Source organism: Cydia splendana, chromosome 12 (genome assembly GCF_910591565.1).
Source record: "Cydia splendana chromosome 12, ilCydSple1.2, whole genome shotgun sequence".
In the NCBI taxonomy this organism is placed as follows: domain Eukaryota; kingdom Metazoa; phylum Arthropoda; class Insecta; order Lepidoptera; family Tortricidae; genus Cydia; species Cydia splendana.
In genome coordinates, this window is record NC_085971.1 from 10,850,531 (window position 1) to 10,866,933 (window position 16,403).

The following is a 16,403-nucleotide window of genomic DNA, read 5'->3' on the forward strand; positions in this document are numbered from 1 at the left end:
GTTATTTCTACTCAGAATCATGAGCTCTTCTGATCCTAATAGGAGAAAAAAACGTGCCCCAAGATTTCCATACATTTTTCGATCTTTCCATTCCGAAACAGCCATACAAAGTCTATGAAAAAATGGTAACGGAATGGGAAAAAAAACCTTGGGACACTTGTTTTCTCCTATTAGGATAGAAAGAGCTCGTGATTCTGAGTATAAAATAACATAAAAATTCCCAATTTTGAAAAAAAAGTGTAGGGGACCACTTTAAATAAAATGGCCCATAATATAACATATTGATTTAAAAATTAAAACAAACAGACAGACTCTGATGTGTTCCGATCACATGAAGTCAATCAAAGTACGGAACCCAGGTAAGTATTATGGCTTAATTTGGTTATTATTTGAACCATTTCGGCACTTTGCTATTTTTCGACGACGATGTTCCAGCATTAGATGTACTGGGGTTGGATGAAGACGGTTTCCTTCTATTAGGTGCTCTGTAAAAAAAAAAAGTTATTACTGCAGTGCAGTCGACAGTCTCGACAGATCCAGCAGCGGTAGCACAATCTATTCTACTGTCGGGGCGCCGAGAGCGCTTTAAGGCGACGGTAGCGGTGGGTAAAATTTCAGATTCTGTCAATTTACCCCATTTCACACACAAGCGCACTTCACGCACACTACCTCACTTTACTGGGACAGGTCAGTGACCCATCATGTTTTTTTAAGATTGGACTTTTAGTTTAGTATTGACCACTAGCCTCCTTTGAGGGTAAAAGCGTTCCATTGAAAGATGAAAGAGAAACAATGCATTTAATCTTGCTTTCCTTGTCTGTTCATGTCACAGGTGACGTACCTATTTAATTCATTTGATTGTTAACTGTTTTACTACCTAATATTGCTTTGTCCAGATACGCGTTTTGTACAATTAAAGCGAATAAAACAAGATGGCATTAAGTCAGATGTAAAATGTTATTTACTACTCTATACGGTTTTTCATAAGGTGCAAAATCCATTCAATAGGAATTTAAATAAATAAAGTTTCAGCAGGGTGGCAATTCCATTTTGGCGGATAAAGCGAAACAGAATAGTTCTATCGAACCTGCTTACAAATTTTCACGAGAATCAGTTGAGAAATGTGATCTGCAAAGGAGAACATACAAAAGCATTTTTGCCCAAGCTGAAACGGAGACCTTTGCTAACGCTCGGCCAATGATGGTTTAGGTACACCTATAAAAAATGGTTGTCCCTGCTGTAATTTTAATATCTTTATATTTCAACCGGTATAGTTTTACCTTCAAAAATAATCGGTATCGCTAAACAATAGCGGTACCTTACTAGTTACTACTTAATACGTTCACGAAATCGGTATCTGCATAACTTGATTGTTAGTAAACTAACCTGAAAAATAATCTCAAAATCACCGAAACATTTATGTACAGTCACCTGCAATAATATGTTACGTCATTAGCGCCAACTTTGCCTCCAGGGAAACTTTGCCGAAAACGACAATTTTAAACAAATTCGTTAATGTAGAAAAAAATATAATAGTTATGGCCACCCTGCTATTTTTAGTAGAATATAGGTTATATTTCTGACAAAACTATATACCAAACTTGTGCATAACTTGACTTGGGAATTTTGAGTTTGAGCGAGTTGTCTAATATAGGGTATATTTCGGCGGGCAAAAAATTTATAAATAATAAATGCAAGTAGAAAAAATTGAGAACCCTTTGACAAATATTTCCGGGTTTGAGTTATAACACATGAAGCATAGATTATGTCTATTGAGATTTAAACTAAAAAGGCCTAAATACACAAAAGTTTTAGCGGTGGGCAAAGTAATCCGTTAATTTGGCATCCATACCAACATTGCCCACCACCAAAAACGGATTAGGGTTGTCACTTTCATCTAATTTACCCAACTTCGCAAGTAAAAGAAGGTTATGTTTGTACACTAAAATAAGTTTATAAATATATACTGTATTTAATTTGTCTTATTATCCTTTATTTAGATGTTTTATCCCGTTAACGAATGAAAAACACAACAAAAATCATATTTTGGCCATTAAACTATTGTAACAGATTTTCTCAAAAGTGACAACCCTAGCCTTTGTAAAATGCTTAGGCGAGCCTTATTTGGAAATTGGCAAAAACGGGTAGGCAACATTGCCCAGCAAATTTATTTTAAAGTTTTTACACTTATCGCTAAGTTATTAACAGGGAATGGTAGGATTGCCCAAAACCTTTAAGTGATCCTTAGACATCATCATCATACGAGCTGTATTTGAATACCAAATTGACGTGGGCAATGTTGGTGAAAACCCCGGATATCTTTGCCCGCCCTCTAAAACGCAAAAAAATGGGTAAAAAATATATTTTTTTCAAATAAACTGATGCGTTTGATCACAATGGACGTGCTGAGCAAAAAAAGTCATATGATGTGATGTTTTTTGAGAAATTCGTTTTAAAAAAAAAGCGGGCAAAGTTGGTGATAATGACAGGTACCTTCGAACGCCGCAAAAATATGTGACATGTTCTTATGGTTCTACAAATAAGATCGTGTCAGATATTTTTGCGGCCTTCGTTGTGTAACATAAATTGCAGGCGACTGTACATTTGGAATAATTATTTTATTTAGTTTCAACGAAAGTTTCAAGTTTAGTACGAAAATACTTCAGATATGCAATATGCACAAAATGTAGACCTAATCGAAATAAAACATTGCTTTTTATAGGTAATTTATAAAACATTCGATACATAGGTATACATAACAATAACTAGAGCGCCATTGGCCTGTAAGCTTCATCTCGGTCTCCAAAACCGCAAAAACTCGCTAGTACTTTCAGAGAACAGCACGTACACGCATTATACATATAGACGGAACGAACGGCATAATCATTATCATTTATTCGTCGCAATCCATGGTATTACAGATCTAGGTACAAGACTTTCAGGTATTACTTATACGAATTACATAACTCTTCCTGTCAATAGGCAATATTTTAAGATAAAACTTGTATAATATAATACAAGATTACAATTGTCATCAAAATTCATTGACGTACAGAAGTCAAATACGTTTTTAAACTGACGCAAAATGATACCAGCATAATAAAAATTTATCCGGTGTACCCTTGTTTTGCCGACAAACTTTTCATCGAATATTATTTCATCGACAACGATTCATCGAAACGTTAGTACTAGTAATATTGTTTGGCGTTATTTTGTTTCATATACTATTTATTTCAATGTTTCTTACTGCGTAGAAATACTATTCAACGAATATTACTTGATCGCTAATTCGTTTCAAATTATTTTAATTGGCACAACTACTAAACATTGCAATTCATTTGTTCGACGTAATACTTTAATACATTTTTTATATGTCGTACTACACATTTATACATTTTTCTGATGTAAGAATTTTAGATTTAGGTTAGGTTAGAACTGCGACCCCACACAGAAACGAACGGCTATCAAAGTCGGTTTAGGTTAGAACTGCGACCCCACACAGAAACGAACGGCTTTCAAAGTAGGTTTAGGTTAGGTTAGAACTGCGACCCCACACAGAAACGAACGGCTTTTAAAGTAGGTTTAGGTTAGGTTAGAATTGCGACATCACACAGAAACGAACGGCTTTCAAAGTAGGTTTAGGTTAGGTTAGAACTGCGACCCCACACAAAAAACGAACGGCTTTAAAGTAGGTTTAGGTTAGGTTAGAATTGCGACCTCACACAGAAACGAACGGCTTTCAAAGTAGGTTTAGGTTAGGTTAGAACTGCGACCCCACACAGAAACAATGGGCTTTCAAAGTAGGTTTAGGTTAGGTTAGAACTGCGATCAAACACAGAAATGAACGGCTTAGTAAGTAAAATTATTGTTACCAACCTATTTATAATTTGCCCAAAATGAAAATGGCAGCCTTGTAAAATTATATCTTCAAAATTAGAGCACATAGCTATAATCGCGCAGAGTGAGCCGACTGACGTGACTGCGTTTAGTTTCGATAACGAAATGTTACAAATTGAAATAATTTTACGCGTAATAAATTTTATTAAATACAATCCAAAATGAAATAAGAAAACCCGTAAAGAAATACCACGATATAAACTATATACAAAATAACTCAAGTACCAATTAAAAGTCCCCGATTTAAATTTACTAGTATCGATTCTTTGACGCAATAACTTGTCGATGAAATGAAAATACTGGAAACGTTGTCTTCGAAATAACATTCGATGAAATGTCAGTCGGCAATTCAAGGGTAAACCAATTTATCCCAATCAGTAAAGATCAGTCGTTAAACTTTTTTCATTTTAAGCGAGTTTTGAAGGAACATAATACTTAAATTCGACTGTAATCGTATTGTTTTAAGATAGTTTACTGCGGTTTTCAACCATTATAACTGCAAATCAAATTTAAATGAGACGCGAGCAGATATTTATGTACCCTATTTTTTGAAATACAATTTATCTACTGGTATACTTTCTCGTATGCGTATATGATTTAATGTCAATATAATTGTCAAAAGCAAGAAAATCAAGCTGTCATTTTCATTTGAAGAAGTACACGTGTGCTCCGGTGTAGCCCCAACGGGCATCTGACTTGAAGAAGAATTTTGAGTGATGTCGTCAATGTATGGAAATTGTTCGAAAGTTTACATTTGAGATTGAATTTCTATGTTGTCTTTGTGAGTAAAAATATAAATCGATAATAAATTGGTAGCTGAATTATCTAGCTTTCAGAATCATACAATAATTCAATTACTGTCAAAGACAAAATTGTTTTGCTTCTGTCTCAAACGGAACTCCATATTTTGATTTTTTGATACTTTTAGTGTCGATTTGTAGAAAATAACAGCAAATTAAAAATATAATGGCACAAAGAGTCGGTACACGGTTTCTTCGTGAACAAATTTACGTGTAATTTAATGCAATTATTAAACATTTATTGAACAAATTATGGTTACAAAGTGAGGTCTAAATCGAAAACGTCATATACCGGCCCCTTAAGTCGTTGCAAATAGTTTGCGCACATAATTTTCACGTGCATTGACGTATATCTCAGGATGGGCCTTTACGGGCACTATAAATGGTACTAGTTCAGCGGTGTCACTCACGAATTCGAGCCAATCGTGCAGTCTAACGTAACTAGTTGCGACCAATCGCGAGCGTGATGCGAACTCGTCAACCAATCGCGCGCGTGATGCGAACTCGTCAACCAATCGCGTTGTAGCGGTGTCAGTGTCACACCGCTGTACTGGCCCCATTCATGCCCCATTCTTATTGCCCGTAAGGCCAGTCCAGAGATAAGTATACTATATACGTCAATGGGATAAGCGAACGACAAAAAAGGTAGATACAGAATTCTTAGAAAACAATAACTAGGTATATATTGCTGAAGGAGGTAAACAATAACTAGGTATATATTGTCGGGAATTGTGGGCGTATCATACTATCGGCAGCACATCAGAACCTTCAATCGTGGATGACGAGGGCCTTCAATGAAATACGATGTTCAACTCACAATCTTTACTGCACAAGACTCATTACAAATCACAGCACGCGTTACGTTTCTTATCTTAAGCAAACCAGTGGATTAGACCCAGGAGCCGCCACAGACGTTATCTTCCCCCGTTCGTTCTCATCGTGCTCCTCCTGAAGATTGATTGACAGCACGGTATATAGGTATCAATCTTTTTATACTTAGACTTAGGGTGATCGAACGAGCGAGCGAAGCGAAGTGAAGTTCTTACATTCAACTTGGAACACACGGCTGGCTAGGGGCACGTCCCGGCATTTCGATGTTTTTAAGCTGAGCTATCAGAGGATAGTTTGATACACAATAACTTAAGTAAATTTGTTCTAATTTAAATGAAATTGGGTAAACGTGTAGTTGAGGGCATTGTATTTTAGTCATTAAATTATGAGCAGGCTCGATCAAGGTGTTATTGAGCTAGAAGAGCTTAAAAGGCTAGAAAGCTATTTGTGAGGGGTCTTGCTTTTCTGGTCATCTTATTTGCAAGAAAGTATGGTCGAGTTTGGTATCAAATGAAAGTGCTCGGCTTTTATAAAAAGTTAGCAAAATTTGAGTACCTACAGCGGTTTGATTTAGAATAGAAATTCTGCCACTAATACGTGTTACGCTAGATCGTTCGTTGTAAAACGAGTTGTGAACTTCTTTATTAATTTCATGCATGTTCAACCTTTTTGAACCTCTTTGAGAGCTATTTGGTTTTTGAAGTATTGTGTCAGTCAGCTAAAGACAAGTCGTGTCAGTGTGTAAATATCACATAATGATCAAGTTTTCTTGCCTTTTTCTTAATAAAAATTATGAAAGCGATAAAAAAAAAAAACAATTTGGTTTTCGTAGAAAGTACAGTAAAGGGCCATAAAGTTTGCACATCGGAATTTCGGCTTCGTAGAGCGTTGTCTCTTTCATTCTCGTTGCCTCCAATATTCTCTTTCTAAATACCGATGTGCAAACTTTATGGCCCTTTACTGTATAATACAGGACTTACCTGATAATATATCAAGTTTTGAAAATTTCTCAAGCTATCTTGTAAATGTGTTGTCCGTACAGAAGGAATAAAATAGAGAAGTCGGTTTAAACATCAAACATCATCAAACATCAACATTTATTCAGCAAATAGGCCACAAGGGCACTTTTACACGTCATCATTGAATTTACATAGGGGCTGTCCATAAATTACGTCATCGATTTTTGACGATTTTTGACCCCCCCCCCCTATAATCATCCAAAAATCATGCTTCAAATGACCCCTTTTCCTCCTACTTCATGCTACCGTCATCCGATGTCCAGACCCCCCCCCCCCCTAATTTGAAATGACGTAATTTATGAATAGCCCCATATAAGCAAAAATAATAACATCAACAATTTTATAAAATAAAAACTGAACTGAACGCAATTTTGGTACGTGTTTAATACGAGAATCGAATAAGTAAACTGTCGTAGTCCTATTCAGAAACTTAAAATTACGTGTCGATTAATTACAATATGCTTCTTTTTGTTTATGGAATTAATGATTGTGTTTAGGAATACACAAATAATTAATGGTGCCAAAATTTAATCAAAATATTCAGGGTATGGTAGAAAGCTGGTTTGAAATCAATTGACCTGGCTCAATCTTTTTATAGGCGGGTGATTTAAATCAAACTTACTACACATTTTAACCATGAGATAACGGAGATGATACACGCGTCTTGGGTGAAAGGCCATTGTGTGCGTGCGGCCAAGTATCTTTCAAACGGATAAACTAATTTCATCGCTGTTTTCTGTGATCCTAGATAACATTTTGAGGTAATGGTTAAAATGGCAAATAGATCTGGATCAAGGTATCAATGAAATCAAATAAGAAAATCTATTAGTAGGAACACTAAACTTTTAGGTAATACTAAACGTTTAAGTAAAGAATAGGTACGCAGATAATGTTCATAAAATCAGTTAAATATGGAAAATCATTTATTATCGAGAACTCAATACAAGATGTGTTTCAACTGAGGGGAATCTCTGTGGTGAGGTTCATGTAAAAGCTAGTTTGTATTGTATCTTTATGGTGATATTATTTTCACGCTGTTTGGATTATGGTGATATTATTTTCACGCTGTTGCATTTTAAGTCTCTTAATGAATTGTTCGAAATGTATCTCTACCCCATTTCCGTTGAAATATGGCCTGATTGAATATCGTGATGCTACTGATGCTGAACTTGTTCATTCACAACAATGATCTATGTGCGTGTTATTGAAAGAGTTGAGTTGAGTTGCCTGTCAGTATCCAAAAGTTATGGAGGAACTTACTTTGGTCAGGTAGGCCGAGCAATGAGCTTAGATACCTCAGATTGTTGTATTCTGTCCGCAGATGTATGCAGTGATGCATACAATGTCAGGATGCCGTGGTGGTGCAGATGATCTGCGCTCTACAGTATCTTTTGGAAGAAGAAGATCTCATCTTCGCTCAAGTCTACCAGTGAAAATCATAAAGGGGGATGGATAATGTACGGAGGGACCCGTACAATGTCAGGTTGGCCGTGTCGGAGAATGGCTGAAATGTGCCATCTATCGCCTTCAAGAGGCGTTTTGTCATGCAAACCTTGACAAATAGAGCAAACTAGGGTGTTACGTACACTTGAGTGGCGTTCGACGCAGTTCCGCCAAGACGTCATAGAGTGCGCTGTTAAAACAATTGAAGTCCAGAACAATTGAAGTTATGCTGTCAATCGACCTTCAAGAGAGCACGATGAGAACGAACGGGAGAAGATGACGTCTGTGGCAGCTCCTGGGTCTAATCCACTGGTTTGCTTAAGATAAGAAACGTATCGCGTGCTGTGATTTGTAATGAGTCTTGTGCAGTAAAGATTGTGAGTTGAACATCGTATTTCATTGAAGGCCCTCGTCATCCACGATTGAAGGTTCTGATGTGCTGCCGATAGTATGATACGCCCACAATTCCCGACATATATATATTTTTAAACGATTTAAACATTCCACTGACTTGCACGCGCACTCATTTCGAACCTAGAAATGTGTCCGCGCGAACGTTCAATAGGAAACAGGTCAAACCTGCAGAATGCGCATCTGAAAAACCGAAATGTAGGTATAGTTCCGCTGGCCGAATATTCGGCGGCCGGATACCGGATATTCGGCTGATGGTCAGGCCGAATATCCGGTATCCGGCCAAACCACTATCTGTTGCATCGCTAGTGAAAACTTCTTTAGCGGCGCTGTGCACTTTTTGTGATGGGGAAAAATGTTAAACTCGCGACAGGTCACGTGACCGTAAGATTCGTAAGACGTAAGACGGACACGTGACCTGATCGAAAAACTGTTACAATGTCATTGAGTTTTCACTTCTGCCGGCATTCCCGGAGTGCAACTCGTTTTTTTTTTATGATGCAGAAATGTAACTTACCGGTACTTGGAAGCTAGTATGCTGGCGGCATCACTGGCAGTCTTCTTTAAATATACTTCTTTCTTAAGGTACTTCGGATTCGCCTCTTCCTCCAGCCATTTGAAATGCATGTGGACGCACGGGACGAATTTCGCTTCAAGTAATGTCATGTTTGGATCTAAGGTTTCTTTTAGTGGTGTAACAACTGGAAACAGGTAATAAGTTATCCTAATCATGCCTGTTTAATAAGACTCATCAAAAGTGTTGATTGTTATTGTAATAGATCTCTTATGCAAAGGATATAGGGTATACATTTCATGGATCTTAAAATCTATTTGAGGTGTCGTTGTGAGTGACCTCTCTCAGTAGGCTTAGCACGCGCTTGAGATAGATTACCCTACCTCCTCTGCTGTATTAATTAGAAACTTCTATTCGTTAGCGCTTTGCTACCTTAGTTACAAAGGTACAAGGCCGTGCAGCGCAATCTACTTGTAAAAATAGCGGCTTCAATATTGTGTATTACTTTAAGGTGGGTCCACACTTGTGACATGATGACGGACCGGACTACGTGGCATCGCTACAGGACATGTTACGCTAAATGTGGACGGCTAAATCTATGTTGTAGGTTAGATTAGATCACGATCGGTGGAAGTGGATTCGTACCGCTACTACCTACCACTCCTACCACTCGCTTTCATCGAGACACACACACACACACACATATACACACACATACACACTCACACACACATACACACACACTCGCACACACATACACCCACACCCACCCATCCACACCCACAATCACTCACACACACACACATACACATACACTCACGCACACACACACACACATACACACACACACACACACACACACACACACACACACACACACACACATGCGTGTGCTGCGTGAATGATTGAACAGCGCGGCGGCGAAAATCCTTTGAAAAAACCGACTCTCGATGGATCGGCTCGTGACACGTGACGTTAGATGCGTGACAGTACACAGACCAGCGTCCACACTGGCCACGGCTAGTAGATCGTAACTCCATACATTGTCCTGCCGTTTATTCTGTGTTCAGTAGTTTCTTCCTGTGTTCGGAATGGATTGAACCGTAACTGTAGCTTGTGACAATTGTTCGCGTAACAAAAAGACGTCCACATTAATGGTACTGACACGTGTTTCTGATACGGTCACGGGATAATGTTCGGTAAATTGTCACAAGTGTGGACCCACCTTTACGTGTCTAAATAATGTTCTTCCATTGATGGAATGTGTAGCAACAGGTATCTATTGTTTTTTAAAAACATTAGCACATAGCTTACATGTGGTAAAGGGTTTATCCGGAGTTTCTAGGTAGTCCTTGATGAAGTCATAGACATCCCCAATGGTGTTGTCAGGTGAGAAAATGCCTTGAAGTATAACATGGTCAGGGAACTGTATCCGGACCACTGCACTTTTATATTGAGCTAACCTCTGTTCTGAACTCTGTAAAATAATCAATAAGAATCAGATTACAAGACTCAGACATATTAAATATATGAAACTCTGGTCACTCTCGTATTTTATGATCGATGTGGCTCGCGCGGCAGCCCGGTATCCATTGCGCGCGTCTGCCGCGAACATTGTTCGATAGTTTGCCGCGCGATATCGAGACGCGGATTTACATGTGAATGAGGAAAGTTAAAATACTGAACCTGTTTTGTCATCTCTTCTTTTTTAGTGGATGTGAGTAGGGGTGTGTTTTCTAACTGTAAACGGTTTTGCTGAAGATCCCTGAACAGTCTTCGCACCTCCTCAACTGACAACTCATAAAAATCATCAGGCAGGTCATCCAATTCCTCTTGCTCCTCTTTTGGTGTGAAAACAATGGCCTTCTGTGAGCCCAACTGAAAAATAATTATTATATGTGATTAGTAACTGAACAAATCCCTGTGGCAAAATTACCTAGGATTAAAGCAAGATGAACCAGAGAATCACAATTTTTAATTAGCCATTTTTATCAGAAGAGACCGCCAATGCCCTATGCAATCATTTTCAAATAGAGCAGAGTTTCAAACAAAGAAAAATCAACTCTTTTCCCTACGCCATAGAATCAACTTTCTTAGGCACATTTTGCATTTATTTCTTGATTGGCTACGCCTTAGGAGTTATAATCTATACCTATAGTATAGCCATCAGTTAGTACTCAATATTCAATCAAATAGGGAAATGGAAAAAAATAAAAATATATACTCACAAATGTAACTTCTTCTTCTATCATCAGTCTTCTTTCTAAGTTTTCTTGTGAAGACACAGATGTAGAGCTGTTGGTATTAGTTGCAATTTCTTCTACTTCCATTGGCTCGATATCTTTTGAAGGAGGCTTGGGTTCAACTGTCTCAGGGTCTACTTTAGTTTCTACCTTTTGTTTTTCTATTTTCTCTTTTTTAATTAAATCAATTGGGTTAGTACTTTTTGTATAGGCAGTTTTCTGGATGTTGGAGGGCTGTGTATTAGATGGTCCTGCATTATTGTCGTCTACTGGAATAGATTGCTTCCTTTCTTGGGCCTCTTTCTCCTCTTTAGGCGGAAATGGTCTCCGGTATACAGTTGAGACATTTGCTTGCCTGTGTAACATTGTATTCATATTAGACGTGCGCGCCGCCGCGGCGCGCCGCCGCCATAAGGAGTCAGCGCGCCGCCGCCGCCGCCGGTAGTTTAAAATTCGCGCCGAGACATAACCCGCAAGAGGGTACAAATTTAAAATCAATGGATATATAAAAGCGCGTGCAACGTGCCTAGCTTTAGCGTTCCGACTGTTCCGTTTTTTTAAATTCATTGCTTGATTTATTTTTACCCTTAAATCGATAACGTCCACTATACTGGACATCCCAAGAAAAAAATTCTGCACCAAATATTAAAGCATAGCGTTACTTTCCCCTGGTAGCGTACTTACACTACCAGGAAACTACGACTACTACTACTACTTGAATGATATGTTATTTTTAAGTAAGTAAGAAAATATTGGGAAGCAGTGTGAACATAATCTTTTTGTCAAAGTCCTACAGCAGACTACCTACGCAGAACTTGCAAGAAAGCATCCGACAGACTGACATTTTCCCCTTATTTAATTTTTTTTATATGACAGTATTAAGCAGCGTTAAAACGTGTAATAGGTTACTAATTGGTCTGTTTTTTACGTGGCAATATGATTTACATAAAAATGTTTTGTGTTTATGGGTAAAACCAAGTGTAAAAAGTGTAATGTCCAGTATTTTGCCCGTTGTCGATTACACAGCACTTTTGCTAAGTATTTTTATGGATTTTTTTCCCTGTGGATGCGGTGTGTGTGTGTGGATTTGTTTTCATCAAGAGACAGACCCGATTTCATTTGAGAAAAATATTACGAAAATTTTGATAAAAGTGCATGCATTATTGTAAAAACCATTGCTCAGATGTTACTGCTTCCTAGGATACCCCGCTAAGTTAGATTTAATGTGAAATAAATGACGTCAATGACTGGTAAAATTTTACCACCTACGATAGCTAGCTATAAAGTTATTGCAAAAATATAAAAATAATAGGTTTTACTTAAATTCATTACATAAATTGACATTATCAGTAAGTGTATTTCTAATTAAAACATGCAATTATTCTATATTTATTAAACAAAACATGAATTGGACTAAAAAACCCTTATGCACATAGGTACAGTAGGTACTCTATTATACTCGGCGTGTCCAAAATACTGGACGTCTTTTCATTACGCCGATATTTTTTTTTACACCGATCATAGCAACGTCCAACATACTTGACATATGTTTTTTTCAACATTATAATTAGATTTTTTTTCATGATTTTTCTACAATAAACCAAAAAAACGATGTAACACAGTTATTTTTGAGATTTTTTCCCTTGTTGATTTAGAGTTAATCTTGGTTTTTCATTATACGTATATTGAAAAGTTGAAAATCCCACGCCGCCGGCGTTACGCCGCCGCCGTGGATTTTTTCGTGGCGCGCCGCCGCCCGATTTTTTTCTACCGGCGCGCACGTCTAATTCATATAGGTCTGGCCAAGTGGTCATAAAATATATAAGTTCATTTTTTTCTCAAATAAATAAATGTTTATACTCATGTGAATACTGCACCTCATTATTTTGAGAACTTGAGTTTAAGAAAGATCATGTATGTGTGTCACAATAAGGAGTGGTTGCAGATTCTACTAGGTTGAATAAAACTTTTAGTTAATATTGAATTTCAATTTAGTTTTGTAATAATATAAATGTGAAAGTGACCATCAGTTGCTTTCAGAAAGTAAGTAAAAATAATAGACATGTTAAAACAGTAATACTTACGTAGCATTCTCTGCTTTGTTCAACAGTCTCAGAATAGCTCTACCTCCTATTAGCCCCAGCTGACGCAGTGTCTTTTCTTTGAGTGCAGATACCCCAGTAATTTCATGTCGCATGTAGAGAACAGTTGGATGTGTTAATGCCTTGAACTCTTCTGGTGCCATCGAATTGAGAAGATCAAACAGTGATGTGTTGGGGGCAAAATCCGCTGTTCTTCTTTCACCTATTAATATTACAGCTTATATTATACAAGTTACTTACCTTTTAGCACGAATTTGGCAGTGAATGTGTTAAGTATTTCCATTACAAAATTGGTGGCCAGTTGCAGAAAGTAAGTTTTTTAAGTAATTCTTTATTGGAACTCTATATACAATACATACCATCTGCAATTTGTAATCCAATAGTAACATTAGTTTCATGGCGCGATCGTTCAGCTTCTACCATCTCTAAAGTAGCTTTGTTTGGTATATTGGACCAACGAATCGTACTCGTCAAGTCTATAACCTGATTGTAGTGTTTCAAACCATACTCATCAGGCTGAAAGCCTTGCTTCTCACATACATCTTCTAAAACCTTTAAGTAAAGATTTATCGATTAAATTTATGGTTTTTTTTTTACATTTAAATTGCATTGCACTATTTGCACTATCAGATAAACAATAATAACCTGCAAAAAGCTTGTATTTGGAGTACATTGAACTTTTTGCCTTCTGCCATTTGGAGTTAAAATAACAAGTTCTTTAGACATGTTTCTAAATTTCTAGTTTAAACGGAATTTATATATTAATTTGAATCAAAATTGTAAAAGTGATTATCACGATTATCATCGAAGTCGGAGCCGTCACTTGACATTGACAGCCGGCCCAGAGCAACAAAACAAAAATGCTATTAGCGTTAAGCGAGGTTTATTTTACAAATGTGCTTGGTCAAATTGAACTTTATAGTCATGTACTACAGGTTTAAATTATAAGCAGTAGGTTCACTTCCAATAAAAATAAAATCTCAACAAAGTGGTACAGCTTGGCAAAAAAGAGTAGAAATTAAAAAGTGGCAACACTGTAGTGTCGTCCCTTTCAAACCAATGTGTATAAGAAAACGGGACGACACTACAGTGTTGCCACTTTTTAATTTCTACTCTTTTTTGCCAAGTGTAGGATCCTATAGATGTGCTATACGCGTGCGTCCGTGAGGGACAAACCATAAGCAATGCGACACTATGATTGGTCGAATTTATTTGTTGCCCACCATAATCCATACTATACTTGGTCAAGCAGATCTTGTCAGTAGAAAAAGGCGCGAAATTCAAATTTTCTATGAGACGATATCCCTTCGCGCCTACATTTTTCAAATTTGCCGCCTTTTTCTACTGACAAGATCTGCTTGACCAAGTATAAATTTACGGTGGGGAATAAAAAAAAAGTGAGACTGTGACAAGGACAAACAATAATAGCGCTTTCGCTGCTAGAGTTAAGCTACGAAAAGTCTGCAGCAGTGCCAGTGTTATTTATACGTCATAATTTCATAGAAGTTTGACGTTTGAAATAATACTTGCACTGCGTGGGGTATCAAATCCGCTGCAGACTTTTCTTGGTCTGACTCTACTCCTACCGAAAGATACGTTCGGTCATTTCCCCCCACCCTTCATGCCTGACCCAGTTAAATACCTACTAGATTCATGGTTCTTGTGTATGTTCTCAACACAATGAATTGGAATAAGGAAATACATAGAAACGCTCCATTCTTCTTATTTCAAAATCACAGCGCTCATCACGACAAGTTAGTTGTCGTTTTCAGTGGCGGATTTGCAGTCTTTGCCGCCCTAGGCCCCAGGCCCTGTAGCCGCCCCTTTCTCAGCACCCATCATATTGACTACATTTTGAGTTATTTCTTGCTATCATCAGCGAATTTTTGGTCACAATTTGCCGTCCCTAAATATCTTGCCGCCCTACGCCCGGGCCTACAGGGCCTTAGGGCAAATCCGCCACTGGTCGTTTTGCCTCTTATGAAGCATTTCCGCTATATACCGGGAAATCCATGTTATCGGCTACGACTGTAGATCAGTAGTGAATGTGTTAGACTTATGAGCTATGGAGTCGATAGTACATTAATATGTACCTAATCCTCTAATTCCGTTTTAGGGTGTTATCACACTGGCGAGTTGAAAGCGCCGAGCCACCTCATACACCTTCGAGCATGCCTCGCTGCATCGGACTTCACGGTCGTGGTTCGGTATGTACTGTATCTGGTGCAGCCACGGTTGAGCATTTCTCAACGAAAATCGCTTGCACCCAAAACTTTAAAACGTCACGCCTCCTTATATTACAAGTATTACAACCAATCACGGTCGTGCAATAAGTATATTGCATCGGTATTGTTTTTGGGTTCTAACCTGACCAACCCAAACACGTGTTGACCATCATTATCAGTCTATCAGTTGCATTTTAAACGGCATTCTATGTTAGAAAGATTACACATCTGGTGCCCGTAAAACAATTGTGCGACCAAAAATACTTGGAAACTTTTTTTAATAGCCATAATGTTTGTCCAGGATTGTTTAATTTTGCGCACTTTGCGTGCTGAGACCGTGCGGCGTCTTAACTTAACATCTGCCCGCTTGAAATGAATCTTAAATTGTTTAATGACCCATACTTTTTTTGGGCACGTATTCAACCGGTCAACTAATTAATCGGATTTCAGTAGCTTAAAAAAATAGAAATAGGTACTAAAATTAATACCTACTTTGGCAACAAAAGCGTTAAAATATTTCAATATGAGCAAGCTACCAATTATTTATTTATTTGGCAACTGAATTATGATGACTCGCGCACGAAGGGTTCCTTACCATTGCGCAAAAAACGGCAAATAAGTCACGTTTGTTGTATGGGTGCCCCACTTAAATATTTATTATAAAAGTAGTTAAGTATATTTTATTCTTATATTTATCATAAATATAAATTAAACACATCAATAGTATTATATATTGGCCTTTGTTGAACTCGTTAAGCACTCATTTTTTTTATAAAAAAGGTGGCTAGAATAAAGACAAGTCGTCAAGAGATTTAATTTTAGAACCGAAACTGCGAGGTAAGGAATTTGAGTTGGGTCATTAGAATGCATTCAATTTTAAGTGAGTGTTACTAGCCAGATGTTTCTTGGTGGTTTACT

The 16,403-nt window shown here is 37.6% G+C and overlaps 1 protein-coding gene across 1 annotated transcript; it reads right to left on the reverse strand.

Moving 5' to 3' along the window:
• Positions 1 to 254: 254 nt before the first annotated feature.
• On the reverse strand, positions 255 to 14,076 carry LOC134795464 (tether containing UBX domain for GLUT4). Its single transcript, XM_063767312.1, has 8 exons — positions 13,906 to 14,076; positions 13,620 to 13,812; positions 13,243 to 13,462; positions 11,144 to 11,513; positions 10,602 to 10,793; positions 10,230 to 10,392; positions 8,919 to 9,102; positions 255 to 485 (listed from the first exon to the last, which is right to left on the reverse strand). The coding sequence occupies exons 1-8, from the start codon at positions 13,984 to 13,986 to the stop codon at positions 386 to 388; spliced, it is 1,503 nt and encodes a 500-aa protein (XP_063623382.1). The 5' UTR covers positions 13,987 to 14,076; the 3' UTR covers positions 255 to 385.
• Positions 14,077 to 16,403: the final 2,327 nt, after the last annotated feature.

Bases quoted from the DNA above. Each gene is read 5' to 3' on its own strand.
- LOC134795464 (XM_063767312.1), bottom strand. From the start codon at position 13,986: ATGTCTAAAGAACTTGTTATTTTAACTCCAAATGGCAGAAGGCAAAAA. The intron at 13,813-13,905 runs GTTATTATTGTT...CTTTACTTAAAG, and splicing joins CAAATACAAGCTTTTTGCAG to GTTTTAGAAGATGTATGTGA. The intron at 10,794-11,143 runs GTGAGTATATAT...ATTATTTTTCAG, and splicing joins TAGAAGAAGAAGTTACATTT to TTGGGCTCACAGAAGGCCAT.